Source organism: Teleopsis dalmanni, chromosome 2 (genome assembly GCF_002237135.1).
Source record: "Teleopsis dalmanni isolate 2A chromosome 2, ASM223713v2, whole genome shotgun sequence".
NCBI lineage: Eukaryota > Metazoa > Arthropoda > Insecta > Diptera > Diopsidae > Teleopsis > Teleopsis dalmanni.
This window is the reverse complement of record NC_051847.1, coordinates 193,422,839-193,445,812: the sequence shown is the minus strand read 5'-3', so window position 1 is coordinate 193,445,812 and position 22,974 is coordinate 193,422,839. Positions and strand designations below refer to the sequence as shown.

At 29.0% G+C, this 22,974-nt stretch overlaps 1 protein-coding gene across 4 annotated transcripts in view; it reads left to right on the top strand.

Annotated features, from left to right (window-relative positions):
• Positions 1-22,974, top strand: part of LOC119685396 (CD2-associated protein-like) — a 188,862-nt gene that overhangs the window by 160,837 nt on the left and 5,051 nt on the right. For 2 of the 4 annotated variants that reach the window (XM_038099663.1, XM_038099661.1), the window contains 3 exons: positions 8,709-8,910; positions 11,835-11,946; positions 12,119-12,641. The exons of 1 other annotated variant lie outside the window; for it this stretch is intronic. In XM_038099663.1, coding sequence (XP_037955591.1) covers positions 8,709-8,910; positions 11,835-11,946; positions 12,119-12,641 — 837 coding nt within the window. Of the gene's footprint in view, positions 1-8,708; positions 8,911-11,834; positions 11,947-12,118; positions 12,642-15,133; positions 15,190-22,974 lie in introns of those variants that run through there. One more of the 4 variants, XM_038099664.1, reaches the window with a different exon arrangement.

Below are 22,974 nucleotides of genomic sequence, written 5' to 3'. Positions count from 1 at the left end.
CGTAAGTATAGAAAATATAACATAATGTTGACATCCTCTGAACAAAGTGAACATACATATGTTGTCAGCGAGGCTAAGTCGAAAAAGGTCGTATTATGATTTAGAACCTACATCTGATAATATGACTCCAAGTTATCTATGTGGTTAACTGAAGCTGACAGTCGCCGACGTTATTGATGAATACCAAAATATTTTCTGAAAATGTGTGTTGACGGATTTGTATATCAGTAGGAACTCCTGTTAGAATGTCCTCGTTATATACATTAGATCTTTATGACGAAGACCTTTGTTGTGACTGATACTTGCTTTGTGTTCTGATGTTACAGATATAAATTTCGTTCACTGCATTCGAACAATATCAAACAATACATTTTATCCTAACATAAATTCTATATAGATAATTTTCACAGCCGGATTTTAAAAAACCGGGTTTAATCCTGCAAATTAAAGTCATATGTTTTGTTTTTATTGGTTCGATTGTAGTATTGTATGTTCTATTGGGCACAGTATTGCCAGTAGTTTTTTTCATAATTTTGGTTGAGTAAAAGTTTAAGATAATTTTACACATTTTTTCAATTTTAGATATCATTTATAAACAGCACTTCAAATGCAAAAAAAATTTAGTTCTTTTTATAATTATAATTTTATAGATATGTGCTCATAATAATAAAAGTTAGGATTTTTTTTTTTATTATATTTACTGATAAGTTAAAATGTTTTTATCAAAAATTACCGCCAAACAGTAACAAAATCTTGGAAGTTCACATTTGGAAAATACTATGCATCTTAAAATTTATAGCCCCATGACCTAAAAAATTTATGTACATATATTTAACATACACAATGTTTCTTTTTAATAAATTTTTTTAAAATATTTTTTTTTCAATTTTTAAATTTTATGTAATACAAATATATTTTTACTTGTTTATATAAGAGATCTACACTTGGTAAAACTACTTCAGTGAGTAAGACACCTACGCCCTTTTAAAAATAACAAGCTTCACCTTCAAATGACAAGTGCATTTTTATTTTTACTTGGTTTTAAAAATATTTTTATTTTGTAGTTGCTTTTTAACGACTACCAATAAAATAGTGTTTAGTTGTTGATGTTGTTAAGTCTTAAATTCAAGCCGCAAAAAAATAACCATATTTTAAACCAATTAAAATATATTTAAAGCCTACATACTTGCACTACGTCCATTTCATACATATTTTAAGGGTGTAGCTTTTGTGGTGTGTACATCATTGTAGAAAAAATTTTTTAATATTTATTTAAATAAAAAAAATTTTTTAAATGGAAATATATAACTATTTATATATATATATATTGTTGCAATATGAACCGTGTGCTGTTTAATCATAGCAGACAAATAACTTCCACGAAACGTCTTACGTTTGAGCCTATTGAATAGATGCCACGATATTTGTTGCTAAGGAGTTCTCAATATAAGATGCAGATATAGGAGCTCCCAATCAATAAACTGATTCTTGTTCTGATCAAATTCAGGCATTCAAACAAAAGACAAAAAAATTTGACTACAAGTCTCACCTCCTTCTAATCGAGGACAATATTCTTTTACCTCATACAGATCCACCTTGTTTAGATGAATCACAAATTAAGATGATCCAGTATGTATTCTCTCATTAATCTCTGGTTGCTGTACTGAGCAAAAATATCTCTTTGTAGTTATAAAGAAAAAATTTAATAAAACATAAAACCTAAACATAAGAAACAAATTTTGAAAACTTATTCTTCTTAAAATCCAGTTTGAAAAATTCACGTTTCAATTTAAGATATACTCGTCATGGTAGTCCAACTTATAATGGATCCTTTGAATGCGTTGTTGAGTATATAATGGGTATACAGTAAAATAGATATATAATTTTTGGTGTTTCTTAAAAGAACTAAGTTGTAGTGTACGCTATGTTTTACTTTATAATTTCTAACACTGTCCTCGTTGATATTTTTCTGCAATCTATACTTCAAATTTTGTAGCTACTATTTTAGTGTTTGTTAATAATGTACGGAACCATATTCCTAAGTCAAAAAGGAATATTTCGATGAAGTCGTTAAACTGAACAATATGAAAGATTGTTTTAGGTTTTCATTAGATTAAATGTCATCAATTTCTTATCTAAATATAATTAAGGTTTTTGTGAATTTGTTTTTAGATAACCTCGCAGAATATAATACATCATATCGTATAATTGACTTAATCAATATTTTGCGATGCGATTTTAATTTACTTTATTTTGGCCGCCCTTTCATATTCCGTTATCGTTTCATTTTTACTCATTTTGCCAATCCCATTTTACATTCAATTTATAATTAAATAATTTTTCGGTTTGCTTAATTTGTATATTTGTAAATTTAATCTTAACAAAAAAATTATAAATTAAATTGCGAAGTATACATTATATCTTGCTTTTGTTTACCGGAATTATCAGTACTGTAAGATTTAAAAGACTTGTAAGTTTTACTCAAATATTTAACTTCCTTTGCTCAGGGTATTATTTCTTTCAAGTTGACAAATATATTTGGTTCTCTTTATCTGTATAAATGAAAAGAGACTCATGTTAGCAGTATCTTCCATAAAAGGACTGTTTACAAACACAGTTGTAAACTAAGTTAGGAATGCATTTGTATAATTTTTTTCAAAATAGACGACTAAGTATTAGGTGTGTATAACCGTAAAGATCTGTAGAAGATCAAAATATAACTGCTCAAATTAAAAATGTCTAAAAGCCGGTTATGTTATTAGTAAGATTATGTATCTGTAACAAGCAGTTATCTATTCTTTCCATTTTAGAGGGTTAAGTAGTGTATATGGTGCATATAGTATCTTCTATCAGATTTGTTCTTATAATTGCTATACAAAGAAGTACATTTTTATTGGAAGTGTTTAATGGCTATTTATAAACGTAAATTTAAGCAAGTTCTTCAGCTTGCTCTAATTAGAGTTTAAAGGTTTTTATAAGCGGGTAGATTTTTTTGTCCTCATCCTCTTTCCCTTTTATCTTGGAATTAAGAAACACAAATTACATCCATGTCGGTTTAATATAGAATCTAATATGGGATTTTAGTCTCCAACTAAAATAATAAATAAAACTGCATCACTTGATGTTAATCTAATCTGATGTTAATCTAATATAATGAATATATCTATATGTTCTACGTCTGGTTATTTATTCTACGTTATTTTATATAAAACGTTTAAAATATGGACGTCCCGTTAACAGTTTCGTAATACTAATTTTATTTTATTTAAGTTTTAGGCAATTTTAATGCTAATGTTTGGTACAAGGAATGAAGTTATGAATGGAATCAAGAAAACTTGTGAATATATTCGAAATATTTTCTTAATTATTTTTCGGTTTTCTTTTTCATTTTTCTTTTTCACTTTTCTTTTTTGTTTTTCTCTTTCTCTTTCCCTGTTCCTTTTTATTTTTCTTTTTTGTTGTTTTTTTTTTCTCATTATGAAAAACAATTTTCAACTGATCTTTCAACTGTCCATCGTGTAAATTCTATTTAGTGACACCAAGTCAAGTGTGACTGTTAGTTCTAGACTTAGGGAGCTAAGTGAAAAAGAAAACTAATCTTCACCTTATCTGCTTTTATTGCTGCTAGTCGGCATTTGTGTGCTTAAACTCAACATTTATTTAACAATCACGTTGAGTGAGGTTAAACTGAAATACTGCCGCAGTGGCCTAGTTTTCACTTAGTGGTCTGGTATTACTTCTCTTACAGCAATTATACTTAACAACAATAATGACAGCAAACAGTCAATGGCCAACTCACAGTAAAAATAGGAATAGGATGATAGTAATAAGATACCCAACAACAATGGCAACATATTTTAGAAGGTGTAGATTTTAACAGTATAACTTGTGAATATACAACATAAATAAGTTTAACTGCAAATACTTAACTCTTGCTATTAAAAACAAACAAAACGAAAATATAAAAAAAATGAAAAATATTTAAACTTTTACTTTGAAATTCATTTTCAACATTTTCATAATTCTCCTTTTCCTCTTTATTTTTTCAAGTGTATATTCATGCTCGCGATGCAGTATGGTTCTTTACAAACGTCTTCTAACAAGCAGTTTCTGTTGTATTTTAATTTGAGCAATTTAGATAAATTATTGTAATTACATCTACTGTGTGTAGATACTTCATATCTTACCTCGAGCACTTTCTCTTTTACAAAAGAGTTAAAAAAAAAAAAATATGTTGAAATTAGTGCGTTTTGTCTTAAGTATGAAAAGTGTACTCCGATAATTTGTAAAGTAAAGCACTTAATAAAGCAGTCAAGTGCTATGTGCAGCACTCATACGTATATATGAGTATATCGTATGTAATGGATTTTATTAACTTTATTTTCTGTAACATTTTTAAATATATAAAAAATTAAAAAAATGCAATAAAACGACTATTAAAAGAAATTCCTTTACTTGAGTAAACATTAGTTTCTTCTAACAATTCTTCAATAATTGTGTAGAATTCTTGGAACACAAGTTTGTATAGCACACATACATTACATAATATTTATGAGATTTAAAAAAAATATATATATATTTAATTCAATTCTGTATTGTCGAGGTCTGAATACAAAGTTAACTTAGTCACATTTTTTACGAGTTCGAGTACTTTTTGCGGTTTTAACTGTGCTGTGCGACGTGTCGAAAATTACATGTTCCGAGTCAAAATATTAAATTACCCACAACATCTATTATCGTGTCGTTAATATGTTTAATATATTGGCGAGCTGAAATCAGAAACTTGCTGGTTTGGTTTAGCTATACTCCTACTATAGAGTACTGAATTTTTTGAATAACCTTAATTTCAGTAAATTAAAAGACTATCAACTTTTTTTGAAATGCATACATAATAAATGTACCAATAATTAAAAAATAATACTTTTATTTATTACCTTTTAAAAAAGTTTTTAAAAAAATGTTAAACGTGCTTTAATTGAATTCAAAAAGATTATCGACTTCGCTTATTCTATTTAATTTTAAAGGAAAAAAACAAATAAAATATTTTATAATAATGCATTCATTAACATAATTATAAGAGACAGAGAGCTTCATTTAATGCATAAAATTTCAGTATTTTACATAATTTTCTAAGATACATCTACGAGGATTGAATAAGAACTAAGTGATTGTATAATAAAAGATTTCTATTTCAAAAGAGTTTTTACTTTCAATTCTATTTAAATAAGTTTGTTTGAAGTTCTTAATATAGACACAATACGTCTCTCTTTAAACCAAACAATTAGTTTAGGTTTTGAATCCAACACTAATTAAGACTATATTAGAATATATGTATATATTTTTAGACTTTTTGACTTATTGAATATTGAATATTTATAATTATATTGAATATAGAATGGTCAAGGGGCCAATGTTCATGATGCGTCTCTCGAAGCCTCTCATGAGTTCATGTCAACCTTTATCCATCCCGTGATGGCTTCTATTTAAATCTTAGAGGTCCTGGTAACCGAGTACTTAGCGGGATATCTGCGATCCATCTTATGTCTGAATGATATGTCGGTGTCAACCACATGTGTCATTGGTAGGATTGGAGGTCTAATAATTGAATAATTTTGTATTAATATAGCAGCCCTGTCACTGATCTCGACAGCTCGGACCAATCCTTCGTGCCTGCTTCAACTGTGATTTGATTCAAGTTTTTACAAAAAGAATGATAACTAACACGCAACAGATACATAAGACTGTATAGAGACAACTGAAAACTTTATGTAGAAAGCCTTAGTTTTTAGATATGCAAACAATATTTAATTGTATGGAACATGTCATAATAATAAATAAAATTGAATGTTGAATTAGTTGGTGACGAAGATAAGGTACCAAAACTTTGCGAAAACGCTAATTGTATTAATATTACTTTAATCAACCTTCTTGTCAGACAGATCTACATTGATATTTTTCAATTGTAATGTTTTTATCGATTGCCTGAAAAAATGTCGTTGAAACGGGGGTTCAAAGTAATGGATGGGAAGCATACAATGATATCACATCATAATAAAGTATTAAAATTGTATGGTTGCTCAATAGAACTGTCTTAGTTAATGAATACTACAATTATTGTATAGGGTTCGTGGTATTGTGATGGGTATATATTTCATCCACGGTTATAAATCAACGGAAGACTGTGCAAAATCGTGTTCTCATTTTCTTTCGTTCCTTTCAACGTGATAAATTTCATTTCATAAGGTATTTCTTGAAAACTATTATTCCATTCGGCATGGAACAAGCGTTCCTTGCTTTATTTGAACTTAAAGCATCTCTCTGTGCGTTCAAGTCAAGTGAAAATGAAAATAATGTCTTCTCATCGGTGTTGCTTATAGATCTTATAGATCTTGCCTTTTGTTTGTCAAGGCTCAATTGCCTATTTATTCGTGGCCTACTTTATATTTAATCATTCAGTAATTTCCAAAATTAATCGTCTGATGATTAATCACTGAAACAAAATAGCATATCACTGAGTAATTTCTAAATTAATATAAAAAACTTTTTTTATTGTTATCGAAAATTTGACTTTACTTAAAAAGTCTGCCTCTGAGTAATACAATTATTCTAATAATGATGTACATATGTTTCGTTTAATTTTTTATTATTGGAGTAAAATCTTTTTGCGTTGAGTGAACTTTTGAAATCCGTTAAGAATATAAAGCAAATAAAAAGAGGACAATTTTTAATTAAATATTTTTTCCATAGATAATTTTATTTAAATTTAATTTTAAACGATATTTGAAAATACAATTTATTACATACAATTTTACGTTCTCCTTTCATTGCCTAAAAAACAAACTGACTTCGTTTATGAAATAAAAATTGTGACCTGATTTATTTTGCACAGATTTTTACTCAATCTCAACTTTTTTTGAATAATAAAACAAAAATGGTAAATATTGGGTTGTTATTTTATTCATAAAGCACGCCCACGTTAACAGTAAAAGTAACACGTTTTTTTGTTAGGTCTTTTGGCTGGCTTGGTCTATTAGAAATAGTCATTTATTATTTTTGTTTTGTTTTCCTGAAACTCACGTAGACATTTTTACTAATATTGCATATAAAAAATTTATATGAAATACATTTATATGTAAAAAACGTATTCACTGATTGTTGGTAACAAAAAAATGTTGTTACATCAATTGATTGTGTAAATAATTCCAGTTCATTTGATCGTCCGTTTTAATGGGTTTATTTCTAAGCACCACAATAGACTGTAGGTATAATAAAATATTAGTAAAATAAAAGTATAAAAATAATACAATTTTATAATTAAGTATTTATTTTTATATGATTTAAAAAAAATATATACATACCTATATGCCTTTGTTGCGTTAAAAAATCTGAGAATTATTAAATGAATTTTTATCTACGTGTTTATTGTATAATACAAGTATAATAATATTATAATAATATATAATATTATTATATATATATATTTTTTTTTTTTTTAATGTACAGCAAGTAGGAGTGGAATCTCTACGCACTCACCACAATCCGGCGCCCCAGAAAGTGAATGTCCGACTCGCATGGACTAAATCACTCCCTCTCATTCCTAGAGACCTTGTCCTACCTCGGGACTACGTTAGTATTACTTCGAGGTAGAGCCTTTAGTAATCATTTAAGACTTCCATCGGTGTGACCTGCGTCCAGGCCCCACTACTGCAGCAACCAACCTTGCCCTTCAAACTTGGTGTGATACATCTGCTTACTTATTGCAACCACTTATTTCACTCAAAGAATGTGTGTACACGTTACTTATATATAAATAATAATATATAATAATAAAATACAAGTATTTGATTGTTTTCTATAAACAATTTAAGTTGTAAATATTAAATATAATAAATTTGAGTTGTTTAGTATATCGGGTATTTGTTAAACCTAGCGTTTACTGTGCTTGCAATCTGTCTTTTAAAAGTAGACATTATTTTAATTTTTACATTTATTTATTAATTGTTTTCATTCTTTATTGAATTGTAAATAAAAATAAATAAAATGTACATTTTTTTTAAGCTCTTGTTAATAATATTTTTAATTAATATCTTATGGTATACATATTTTTATTATTATAATAAATATAAATATAATTAAAATATGTATAATAATTCATTAAAAATAAAAGTCTTAATTTACAAGTTAAATGGAAAGTAAATACGATTTTCTATTTTGTTAAACTGAGACAATTATGCTCATGCAACAGATACATTTTGTTCGTACTTACACTTCTCGTAGTAAAACGTTTTCATTTTTGCATTTTCTGAATTTAATTAAACAACAGCAAAAAAAATAAAAATTAATTAAAAATACAATATATATCGCATGCAAAATAAACATGAATTTAAATAATTAAAAAACATATATGCAAAATGTTTTCTATCTTGAGTTAATATTGAGATGTTTACATTTAAACGACAGTTTTAAACATTACATATGTACATACTTATCTTTATTTACTGTGTTAATGCTATTTTATTGTTATTTTTAATTATTATATTTTATTTATTATTATTTTTAAAGCATTTGGTTTCATGTCTTTCATGCATTTCATATTATGTTTTTTCTTTTTATAAATGGATTTTATTTTTATTTAAATTTGTTTATATATAAATTATCGGTAATACATAAATTTATTTAATTTAATCTTATTTTCTCTATACTTACAGTTACCGCCATTTCCGACTTTGAATACACAGCTCAAGAACCCGATGAACTCGATCTTGTTAAAGGTGCTATAATCTGTAACGTAAAACAGCTGCCTGGCGGCTGGTGGGAGGGTACGCTTCAATCGAATGGAAAGACTGGCATGTTTCCGGACAACTTTGTGCGGATTGTGGAAACAAGTGAAGATAATAGCGTTACATTAAGGTTGGTTGATTTCTGTGATGATTTTCATTTGTCGATAAGAAAAGGGTGAATACACTTATTAATAGATATAAGCTTACAACGTCTTTTATCTGTAAAGTAAAGAAAAGAGGATTTAAGAAAAGAAACAATACTGTTATCAGCATTTAATACATTTAAATTTAAATATTTATTTTATATTATATTATATTAGTAGACATAACTAAATGACATTATGCAGAAAATATTTTTGTAAACATTATTGCCTTTTTTTATAAGACAATTTTATATTCTTTACTGCATTTTTATTTAATTTTGCACTCTAACTGCTGATTACTAACACTTGCAATTTTCTTTGCGTTAACATGGCTGGACATTTGAATAAAAAGTGTTTAGTTATTTTGTATTCCTTTTCCTTTCTGCAGAATCTGCATTTTTAATTAAGAGAGATACATGTTGTTTTTTTGGTAAAAATAATATCAGTATTGTTAGAAGTCTTGCTACATATAACGAAACTACTAGTTCTCTCCACTAAACTTTTCCTTCTTAGCAAGTTGTAGTGTGGAATTATAGCATTGTTCTTTATTAATTTTTTGCTGACTTTTGTGGATTGAAATTGTATATTTTTTCGTCTTTTAATAAGAAGAAAATGGTTCTAAATCATGCAGAGAATGCTTCTAAACCTTCTATAAAAATTTCCTCCACCCTAGAACCCAAATCAGTGATATCGTGCACTGTTTCGAACCGAGTCGAGTAAAATTGATTGCTTTCCTTTAATTGATATTATACTGATTAGACAATACTGATTGTACCGATTGGTATTAATTACACAAAGCTAGATTACCGACTCTACTGTCATAATAAAACGCAATCTGTTGTTTTTGTAGGTTTTTTCTGTGTTCACACAGCTTTTAATCACTTATCCACAGCGTAAGAGAAATATCCTAATAATAAAACATATATCACAAGAACAAAGTAGTCTTGAAAATCTGAGCGCCTCATCATCCTCATCTTTACATTCTACATACATTCTACATTCATTATATTTTAGCATTTCCTTCACCAGGGTTGGCTATATTTTGTGAAGTGTGTTTCTGTCTTTCTATGTCTATTATCTGCTTAAGATTTTCTTTCGTAATGTCGAAAATACCATACACAGTTTTTACATGTGAACCAAATATCTTACTGAGAATTTGGTAATCGAAGAACTCTTAATCTAATTGAGGGCCATTAAAACTATATATGTTCTTAAGTATAGATATGCAATGCTCATCATATTCATCAGTTTTCATACGTTTGTATATAGTTGTTGAACCACTGGGCTAAGAACTGTGAACCTGTCAAATATAAAACAAATGACTAGAAGGTTTCTCAACCAAGCGAGCCTAAGTTGCACGAACTATCGTTGTACAAGTTTTAATTTTATGTGACATTCTTCTGATTGCTCAAAGGACAATAACTAATGCTAATTTTTACTTTTTTTGATTTTGGCTTCTTTCTTGGGTGCTTATCATTATCAAGAAGTTAATCTTGTCTTATGAAAAGTAATTTCATCAAAAGAATCATAAAAAAATTTTAAATTTAACATTTTTTAATTTATCATTAGGAAAATGCTTGAGCTGAACATATCATATAGTTTTTGGACGTTTTTATAGATATAAAAATTTTCTTACTTCTTATTCAAAAATCTAAACTGTAATCTATGAATGTTGAATTTGGATGATACATCGGTTAAGATTGCTATTCTGTTTTTACCTTTATTCATAGTTTTTAATAGGTTTATTAGTTTATTGGCTAACCCAAGTTCTCTCGTGACTTGAGTAAGAAATTCTCTATTTATGTAATTGTTGGTAACAAACACATGTACAGTAACAATAACTTAATATAGCATTTACACTGCCCTCAAATGGCTCATTTTAGTCAAAAATCAAAAATGAGAAGCAAATGACTCATACATACAAAATCTCAAGCGCAAATGAGATTCATTGGATCTCATTCGATATAAATGAGTTTCAACGAGGGTAGAATGAGTTCCAAATATGTTCCAAAGCAAATGAAGACATTGAACATACTACTATAAATAAAAACTTTTCATGGCATTTTGACAGTTTGAGAAAGCCGTTTTTGACATATTTACAAAAAAATGTAAACAAATATTTGGTGGTTGCATTTCCTTGAAAACTATATACCTATTTTTGGAACTTCTACTTCCCAAAAATAAATTACTGCAAGCTAAAAATAAGTTTTCAATTTAAAATGTAAGTTTTCAAGGTATATTTTACATTTTGGCACAGGCCAAAAATCAAATCAACAGGCAAGTTGAAAAATCAGCTGTTTGAAATGAGAACAAATGAATTACAACGAATGTAAACACTTTCAAATGACTCATTTGAAATGAGTAGCTATTGAACTCGTGCTGTGTGTGATTAGCTTATTAGTTCTCACAGATTTGTATATGCTTATTTTATTAAGAATTAAAAAAGCAAAAGATTAATTTATAAAAGTTATAAATGAGAAAATAATTTAATTCTTTTAAATTAATAATTGTATTAAGTTTACATTTAACTTTCTATTTAGTTCCTCTACCATTTTAACCTTCCGTTTTAATATCAAATAAAATTGCACCTCAGGGGTTAATTTTTGAACAAAAAAACAAAAATAATTTTGTTGACTAATAAAGGTTTTTTTTACGTTTCTGCGTTTTACTATTGGAAAATCGTAACCAACAATTAAGTGATGTCTTTTTTTTTGCTCTGTGCGCTATGTCGCAACTTTCCATAATCACCGTTTTTGTTTGTTTGTTTGTTTTTCGTCATTTATTTTTATATTTAATATTATTTTTGCAAATTACCATTTCACCTTTTAATTGCATAATATTTTATAATTTATTTACCATTCATTTACTTTCTAACCAATTTTTTTTCTTAATATTTCTCAATACTTTCCAGAGACAAATCCGCTACAGCGAATCGTCGCTGCAAAGTCATCTACAGCTACACACAAGTCAATGATGACGAGTTAACGTTGGCCGTGGGTGATGTCATTGAATTCCTAGGGGAGGTGGGTACAATACAATACTTAAATAGATGGACAAAATGTACTACAACACAAAATAATAATAACAATAATTTTGAAATGACATACATTTTGTGCCATTTTTCTTTTTTTTTTTCTTTACATTCCATATTCTATGATTTTGTGACATTTTTTAATGTGTTTTTCACTCATTTAGGTCGAGGAAGGCTGGTGGCGTGGACGTTTAAAAAATAAAACCGGTGTGTTTCCTTCAAATTTTGTTGTCGCTATTGAGCCATCACCGATATTTGCCAGTAAAAGACCACCAACGATGTCAACAGCGCAAGCAGCTGTGAAATCGGCTGCTCCACCTACAGCTGCAAATACGGTTGGTGGAATGGTAGCATCAGCTTTAAATTCAACGAAAAAAACAAATCGCCTTAGCTTCCATAGTTCCAAAGAAGATTTACTTAGTTCTACAGTTGTTACAACAACGACCACAACTGCAACGTCATCTGAAGATATGGCACCAACGTTGCCACCGAAACCACATCGTGAATATTGTCGTGTTGAATTTCCTTATGCACCGCAAAATGATGATGAATTGGAATTGAAAGTTGGCCATATTATAACTATAATTTCTATGGAATTACCCGATAAAGGTTGGTGGAAAGGCGAACTGCGTGGCAAAGTTGGCGTATTTCCCGACAATTTCGTTAAACTGATGGCACCATCAGAGGGTAAGTGCATTAGAAGTTATTTTTTTTTATTTTCTACGAAGTATATTTAAAACTAATCACAGTGATATTGGTGCTATTGTGAGAATAGGTTTCAAAGTTTTTAATTTGTTACAAGTAATTTTAATTGGTTAATAATTTTTATTTTTAAACTTTTAGTGCAAGAAAAAGACCTTGTAAAGAAAATTGATTTGTGAAAAACTTAATATTTCAGTATATTTTTACATCGATTTTTTTATTTTATAATTTTCTTAATATGAACAACACAATCACTATTAGGGCAAGTAAATCACTGCGAAACATAGTAAATACAGCTGTTTGGCACATATTCAAATAATAACTATCAGTGCTATTTGTTTTTATATTGTTTTTAATTACCCATTTACAATTTATGGCAGCAAGAACTAAACTTTGAGCCGTGCAAAATTTTAAGCTCAGATTTAAAGTTTTATGCTCTTCACACGGTAAAACATAAAACCTTTTAGGATAAGGCGTTTCAAATTGGTATTCACATTCTAACTTCAGTGTACTTCGAGCCCTGACATGTGACGAGCCCTGATCCAGACTCTTTTTTTACATACTTTTCATACAGAGAAACTTAAAACCACTTACAGTAAAATACGTAAAAAGTTGGCATTCAAATCGTATCTTCACTGTACTTTGAACTCTGTCAAATTATGTTATATGCTCTTAACATGAGAAAACCTTTTAGGTTAAGTCATAAGTTGTGTCTTCTATCTTCGCTATAACTTAAACCCTGTCAAATATGCTCTTCTCGCGGAAGATCTCTTTGAATAATATCTCTCAAGTTGTCATAGACGACTGTTCGTTGCAAACTCTGCAATTCGCAGTTTAAGAAGAAAAATTCGAATAAAAAATCATAAAGAGGTTTTTCGAACAGTAGTGAATTTTAACAACAAAAATTAATTTTATATTATTTTAATTAATTAAATTTTTGGCTGACCGTACAGCTGTTTCGAGTATTGCTAAATACCCATCAATAAATAATTTTTTGAGACTGCAAGTACCAGGAATTGAACTCGTGTCCTGCCAATTTTGAAGCTCAGAGTCAAAACCATATAATTTTATATGAAAACAGTGCAGTTCCTAAAATATATATTCAAAGTTCTAGCACATGAGAAGAAAAGAGAATAACAAATAACAATGAACGACCTTTAAAGTGTACAAATGCAGTCTAAAAAGAACAAATAATAATTGAAAGCAGTTTTGTAATTAATGAACATTAATTTGTGCCGTGTTAAGACCATATTAGACTACAGACTATTAGACTACAGATTATTAGACAACAGACTATTAGACTACAGACTCTTAGACTATTAGATACAGTGACGTGGTGATAAGTTCCGAACGCATTAAAAATCTAATCTAATCTTCTATTAGAATTCTGAGCCAATGTAGCATTTGATCCATTATTCAACTGTTTTCTTTCTTCTGAACAACAATGTACGAGTGCGGTTTGATAAGTCATTTACTTTTTGAATAAAACAACTTTTTTTCGGTAAATAAACATTTTATTTTTCTACATAATCACCTTTTAGCTCAATACATTTAGTCCAGCGTTTTTCTAATTTTCTTATTCTCTCCAAGTAATTGGTTTTCTCAAAGCTCTCAAAATACGCGTTTGTTTCGGTAATGACTTCTTCATTCGACTCAAATCTCTTACCGCCTAGCCATTTCTTTAGGTTTGGAAACAGAAAATAGTCGCAAGAGGCTAAATCTGGAGAATGGGGATGGGGTTGCAGTTCGTATCCCAATTCGTGAATTTGGGATCGTAATGCTTAATCAGCACACGAAATTCACTATTTTCCATTTTCGTAAAAATTCACGAGGTTTTCTGCTTTGAACGGCTATCAAACATTAACTGAACGACGTACCTTGCTCAAAATTAAAAAGTTACCCACTGGTAGATTGTAGCTGATGACAGCAATGTTGCATTTGGAGTAACTGCGCGGGAAATTCAAAAATTCACTGACTTATCAAACCGCCCTCGTATTTTGTGTTATTTTTAGAACAAACGCTTCAATCACAGCTATATTAATGCACTTAATAAATTTTATTGACATTTTTAAATTTAAAAATTTTATTTATAGGGAACCTTACTGCTTAAACACCTTTCTATTTGAAATAGATTTTATGCTCTATACATAGAAAAAATAATGTAAATTGCAATTTCATTTGTCAAAACTCATTACGCTTATCTGTTTGAATAAAAATTAAAAAAGTTAAAATAAATATATAAATATTTTTTATTATCCTTAAAATCCTGTTAATGTCAAGCAGCTGTCGCAGTGGCTTACTAGCCTTTTAAATTTGATTTTTTATTTCATTAATAATTTTTAAAATTATACTAAGAAAAATTTTAACAACAAATCTCGTTTTTTCTTCTTCTGTTTCTACTTCTCTCTCTCTGCTCACTCTAAATACTGTTCATTATTTGATATCATTTTCATAAATTTTACAGAATTTAGCTTGGAAAAAGCTTCCATTGAGATATTTGGCGCTCGTATGGCCAACTTTATCAATACGATTTGTATGTAAACGAGTTTTTCCAGTATTTTGCGCCTGCGCACGCCTTGTATTTACGTTTTAACCATTTACTTTTAGTTAAACTGTAGATTTTCCCAGCTCAACTAGCTTTTATAGTCTAATCTTATTATTTTTATTGCTTAGCTAAAATTATTTTGTAATAAGAAAAACAATATTTACAAAGAAAAAAAAAAAATACTTTTAATCCATTATCAATATATCGAAAAGCAAGCGTTACACCCACTTGGAATATTGTAGAATGTTTATAATCCATTTCATCCATATCCATCTCTAATAAATCCATCATTTAATTTTTTAAATTTTTTATTTGAAATGAATATCTGAGTTAATTGCTCCACATATGAATTGGTTGGCTATACATAATAAATTATCTTCAACTAATTTAGCATGTTTTCATTTGACATACATACTTCTTAATATAGACTAACTATTATTATAGTTGCGTGCAGGTCGTACCATCATTGCCGCCTGCCGTTTAACCACCGCCTTAGTAAAGTAGTTGATTGTTCGTTGCTGGTTGTTGGTTGCTGGTTGCTCGTTGCTCGTTGTTTGGTACTTTAAGTATTGCCATTTTGGCTTTTGAAGTGTTTTCTTTTATATTTTGTAAACCAGTTTATCTGAACTGAACTGTTTTGTTTTTTCATATATAAGTTGCTCTATCAAATTGGTAGGTTGTTGTATGTTGATATAACGCGCAGATGTTGTGTCGTCCAAATTGAGGTTACAAGCCTTTATTTCTTTCTTTTAAAAACAATTTTAATTCATATTCAAATTCAGTTAAACTCATATCTTTTATAACGTTTTGTTTTGCTTTTGACTTTCTGCGAATAAAGTTAAAATAATTTTAATTATATTAAGAACAAAAATTCATTTTATGAGTCATAATTATTAATATAACTAGTTTTTGAAATGTCAATGTGATATAAAACTAATTTTAATTTAGGCCAAGAAAGAGTTCTATTCATAAATTAACATTTCAAAATAAATATTGCAATAATTTGTTTGTGATTTAAAGAAATTAAAAATCTACTGTTAAACAGCATAAAATTAGTGCTGTTAAGTAGTAACTTTGTGCTAGAAAAGTGTACTTAAAATATAGATCAAATATTAATTATTGTATATATTTGAGACATATTTAAATATTATAATGAAGATCTATATTATTTAAATGTTAATATTAGGATTTGTTAGCAATAGTTCAATTTAAGTGTGTGATGTGATCATTAGTCATTTCTGAAAATGATTATTAAATTTGTTATTCAAATAATATTATTTTGATCTTAAACTATATAAGTAATATTTCTAAAATAATTATGTTCGCCAAATCTCTATATAAAAGGAAAAATTGCATATTATTATATTCTTATTGGTTTTTTAACTAACCATGCTCCTGTTAACAACCATTATTCAAATATGGATAGCTGCATTTTCTGTTAAATTTAGAATTAAACTGTTGCTCAGTTTTGATAGCAAGAAAGAGATTCTGGTACCTCCATACGATACCTGCAGATTCTGTAAAAATCAGAGAGTAATTTCTGCTAAGTTTGTCTCTTTGTACTCTTTAATTTCCAGGAAACGAGACTAGTAACTAAATACGGTTTTCGGAATCCTGAATCAGATGTATATAGTATCTTAAATCACGAGATATTACGTTTGTCAATTATTTGATTTAATGTAGGAAATTATTTCTGTGAATATCACAATAGATCTTTAACTAGGAATTTTTTCAAGGTATTTAATAGTAACTAGTGAATTAGTGTTACTTATTTATCGTTCGAGATATTTAAAGCTATACTTTAATATCACATCTTTTATAAAAGAACATTTAAATCTTTATGGATGGATTTGGTAGTAACTAACAGATAGCTAGTATAATTAATCTTAGCATATTTAAAGATGCCGGGATCGCACCAATGTCAAAAAGGCAACGGTCCTGGGTGCTCTGTTTTAATCTAACATTGCACTTGTAACTTTATTGACTTAAGTTCTCACAAGAAGAATAGCCTCAGTAGAGTATTGAAAGATGTTTTTTTTAAATGACAAGTTCTGTTTTTTTTTTAAATGGTTCAGAATTATTTGCAATACTTTGCCTAACAAGTTCCATGCTTTCAACCAATGGTCGAGAAAGTGGTCTACCAACGTTTGTTAGTTGTTGCCATATAATAAAATATTATAAGTTATATTGGATAATATTGAAAAGTACGTTTGGTACATTTTTAAACAAAAATTTACTTAATCGAAATACAATTTCAATTAAATATATATAGGCTATTATTATTTGAAGACTCTAACCATTTTTAGATGACATCGGTGTAGAGATGCTGTAATTTATTGGCGGAAAACTTGACCCAGTGACTTTCAGCTGCTCTTCGCTTGTAAAATGTTTAAATTAAAAATTTTTTGCAGGGATCGTAACAAATGATAGTCAGACAATGCAAGGTCTGGGCTATATAGTGTACACATCAAAACTTCCGACCAAAATTTAAACAATTTGTTAATAATCATCAAAGATGTGTGGTCGCTTTTATTTAATTATTTTATTCAAGCGGTCGAATTGTGAGCACTTGTAGATCAAATTAACCGTGGGCCCAAATTAAGAATAGATCAACTCATAACATAATAAACAATTCCTTCACAAATCCCCTTTGTTTACCGTCAATCTAAGCTTTGAAGTCGTTTATGGAGGCTCACCGGCCATCGAACATGATCGCAACAAATTACACAATTGTCTTCAGAAAAAAATGTAGACTGAAATGTCACGAACATTTATTCGTTTGACATAATCGGATTATTGTTGCCAGATATAGGTAGTTTTCAATATCATCTCTATATGAAGTTTTATATATGTAATTGTAACATTAGTATATGGCTTGACCCAAATCCGTAACGATTTTAGATTGGAGTCCTTAAACACGTATTTTGTGTAGCATGATAATTGATAAAGTTAAATTTCGTCTATTAGTTAGAAAACCTTTGTAATTTTTTATTTCTTGAAATCATGGGGAGAGGGTTAGGTTTTTCACAATCAATCGAACGTGCTGATGAACACAAGTATTTTGCTAACTTCTTTGTTGGAACTGTTGTTGAGGTGTGAGTTGAATAATATCATGTCAAAAACTTTAAACCTGGATCTGGTTAGTGACAGAATAGATATAGATAGATATATCTCTGAGCTCTAGCGAACACTATCTACAGTAGTTCATATATGACTGGCTCAGTTTGGTTACATGTCGTACTATAGTCCACTATCTTGAGAGTTGATATTATTTAAGTTAGCTTTATCTTATTTTTGTATAATAGTGTCAGCTCTATACAATTATTGATAAACATAAAAACAATTTAAATTTATTTTATAACAATTTAATTTGATTGATCTCAAATAAAATCATATAAATGAACATTTTCCTATTAAATAGAGTTAAACACACTTTTGTTGACTTACCCTATATATTCATACGAGTATAATACATACAAATAGCAATCGAGATACTTAATATATTACATGAAGAACTAACAAAATGCAAAGCATATTTTTTGGTGTTGGATTATAATTTATAATTCACATTGTTTGAGTTTGTTCGTTCCATTGTCTTTAGATTCTCTACGAAATTAAGCTCCAACTGCATTCTCCATACTTCACTAAACCAACCGCTACAAACACAAAAAATAAGCTCAAACAAACTGCTACAACACCCCACCACGATGGGCTTTAACCTGTACAATAGCTAACAGGTTTTTTTTTTTTTAAATTGTTTTTTTATTTTTTTTTATTTTTATAAACAAAATCAGTGGCTTTGAATTATTTGTTTTTGTTTTGGCTCTCTTGTTTTGTTTTAGTGATAATTTTTAATTTGATTTTCGTGCTCATTAAAAATTTAAACTTGGATTTGGTGCTGCGACCAAGCCTACAACACCACTGACTTTTGGAATAACAAAGTGTAGTGGAGTGGAGTACGGTGTGGCGTGGAGTGAAGTGCATAAAAACACGGTTTTTTTTCTTCTTACATCATCTGTTGTGTTGTGGTCCGATCGCGGCCGATGATACATAGTTTCAAGCATTTTAACTGTTTTGATAAAGATTATGAATTTAATTAAGTTTTATTTACACTCAAAATGAAGCTGGCAAAGAATGAGTGAAAATAAATGTTCCTCCTTCTCTCGTTAATTTTTTTTTTTTTGAATTAAATTTTTTTCATTTTGTTGTTGCTTGCTAGGTTCACTTGACTTGACTTGGGTTGGCTTGGTTTGGTTTGGTTGTTGATCGCTGATCGCTGGTCTGCGTGTCAGGCGGTGAGCAAGAGTTTGTTATTGTTTATCTTTTGGATAGTTTAGACAATTATTTCTTGATCGTTTCGGCGCGCATAAACATAATTTAAAATACTTTGTGGAAAAGTTGTTTAAATTTCTTATTAATTTTAATTTTTTTTTTTTTTAAACTTTGTTTATTTACATTTTGCTGTTTTTATTTGTGTTCCGCATAGTAAGTCGTTCGTGGTTGATTTTCATTAACGAACTCTTGCATGTCATGCCAAACTGTGTGCTAGCGTTACTATTAACTAAACATTCATTCATATTAACTTACATATATAAACTATATACTACATACTATATACTATATGCATAAACTATATCCAACCAGCTGTGTGGTAGTCACTTACTTACTGGACAGTAACTAAACAATAATGTGCGTTAGCAGTCGGGGAGTAGTTGGCCAAAGAGCACAACTCCATTGCAATTTTGTTCATCCAGTGTGTCATATATCGTTTGTGTGTGGTAATGTGGTAATCGCAACATTGAAAAGTTAATATATTTAAACAATGAAAATGAATATATAAAATATTCAACTATTGCGGAAAAATTTTATAAAATTATTTTTATACATAAACATACATATACATTTATGGCGTAAAGTGTAACTTAATAACAATTACGCGGCGATTTTGTCTGAATTTGGCCAGTTTGTAGCTTAAATTTTTCGTTTTACTTTCTTGCGTTGGCATTAGTTTTTTCACCGTCAATCGTTGTGTTACTTAATATTTTCTATATACAATATTGTATTTTTGCTATTTAAAAAAAAAATTATTTTTTTTCTAAATATTTTGTTCGCTTTTAATAACAATATAATATAGTTTTATTGTACTTTTGTTAAGTGCCCAATTTTATTGTCAACTATTAACGCGTCTTAGTCGTGCTTATAACTTTAGCTTTGACGTACCGCTTCAACGCCCGCTCCGAATCCAACGACTGTGTCAGCACCCACCATAAACGATGCGGCAAGATAGTGAAAGTGTGTTTAATATTTTATGGCATAATTTTTCTATTAACAACGCAGTTATACTTTTAATAAAAAAAAATTTTTTTTTTAATGGTTCATATATAACTAATAATTAAAAAAGTAAAAAAATAAAAATTTAATTGAATTTCTGTGGCATTGGTAATAAAAGTGTAAACCAGGGATTAAATTATATCGCTGTTTTAACGCCTATTGAAACTATTTTTAGTAGACTGTGGTAACAGCAAATAATGGCGCCAAATATTTATTTCCAAAATTTTCCTAAACATTGATTTAAGTAATTTTTAATTGTGTCACTATTATAAGTCAAATATTTTATAAGATTAATTAAATTATATTTTTAAAACACTGTTAAGTTTAAAGGAAAAGTTTTTCTTAGACCTGTTGCAGAGTGTATCGTTCCATAGTCTTTAAGAAGGATTTGATTGCAGCGGGAATAATAAGTGAATTTGCGTGTCACAAACGAATAGATTTGAAACATAGAATAGATTTAAAGACTTGATGCTTTCTGAATGTTTTTAACTATTACTGATTTTTATTCTCATATTCTTTCTCTTAAATAAAAACAAAAAGTTAGCAAGGCTACTTGTTGCAACAACCAATCTGTCAATTAAACAAAAATATCAGCGTATAGCTCAACGAACTTTGGCAGTTGAACCCTGTTGTCAGATCTCAAGATCGAACTCTTCCAAACTGGAGGGAAAATATACCAGTCAGCTGCTTCAAGTCAACGGCTTAATCTGCTCAGCAGTGCAGTGCTGACAGGTTGCTGCGTATTACAAAGATATTCTATGCGGCTTGGCTGATCCTATAATGTCTTATGTTGGGGTGTCTCAGTGTCCATCGTTTGCTATAATAAAATTCAAAATCTTCAGGGTCATTCTTTTTAACGACCTAACACAATTTTGATTCAGGCTCTAACTTTGAGATGAAAAATGTACACCACTTCAGTCAGTATACATTGTTGACTTTACTGACAGACCTGACAGATCTGTCATCCTGCAAAGTTAACGACTTGGACAAGTTTATAGACTTATCACGTTGGGTTATTTTTACTTGAAGATCTATTTCTTTGATTAAGCACCAAAAATCACCAAGTACAATTTATAGATTTTTTAGGCATGTGTTCCAGATCAGATCATAGTGGAATTTGAACCCACACCATATATGCCGTAATACCAGTACACACAGCATGATTAAAATTCATAAGGCAGCATCCTGTACTGTTTTGGAGTATAAGCGGTAGCAAGTGGGTTTTCACTTGCGATACAACACCAAGTGAAATCTGGTAATATGGTATGCAGGTGCCCACAGCTACAATCGTCCTAGGTATTGGATTGGCTCTGTAAGGGAGTGTAGTAGGAGTTGCTGAACGTAACAGCTAAAGTTACGCAGGAAGAGTGTTAGCATCTATGCTTTTAATTTAGATCTGCTTTTTTTTTAACTGGACCCTAAAGAAGAAAAGAGGTTTAGATAAGCATTTTTCTTCAACAAGGACAAAGCGTGATGTTAACAATGACTAATATTTTACATGCTTCCGTGTTCAAGTAAAAGTTTTGTTGATGGTTCTTTGATGGTTTTATATTTTGCATATTTTTAGTACCCATAATAGATGCTTCGTAGTTTCTGTAATAGTTTAGTGATACAACTCAAGGCGCTGTCCTTATCTATATTATATGGGCAAAAGTATTTATATGAACATTCCGGTTATTTGGTACCAACTTTCCTGAGAAGTAAAATGAATCACTACTTTTTATATTTTCATTATATTTTATATACATTAAAAGAATAATGTATGTATGCTGACATACTCTAGTAAGAATGTTAGTATATTTCAAGATCATCAAAAAATAAACTTATTAATTTATCTGTTAAAGAGTGCATGAACTGAATCATTAAATTTATCGATACTTTGTAAATTAGTTGATTCAATTTTGAATTTAGTTCTAACATTTTATTTTAACTTGAAGCTGTTTTCAGTAACTGACTAAGTTACTTAAATAACTATTTTGATGGTTTTAAATTTTTTCTAAATAATAATAAAACTTAACTAATTACCATATTTTCGCAATATTAAAATTATATCTCGTTTTTATATTTTCTATTCTCTTATATCTGAGTTCTTCAGTAATTCTCTATAAAATATAAAAGTATAAAGCAAGTAGCGTATCGTTTCACTACTTAATTTAATCTCATATTTCAACTATTTTTCATTGACTTCAAACAGCTGATATTGGCGGTATAAGCTATTTTCTGACCCACTCTTTGATTTTCTTATTGCCATTCAACATTTTTTATATACAATTTTTATTATCTATTATAGATATATAAATTATTTGTAATCAGTTATAAGTCGTCGTTGCGTCTGACTATGAGTCTTTATGCTTTTTGTTTGCTTTTATTCAAGTGACCTTTGAAAAAATCTATTATTCAACAATATTGAATTACGTCTTAACTTGACTAACATGTTTTTTT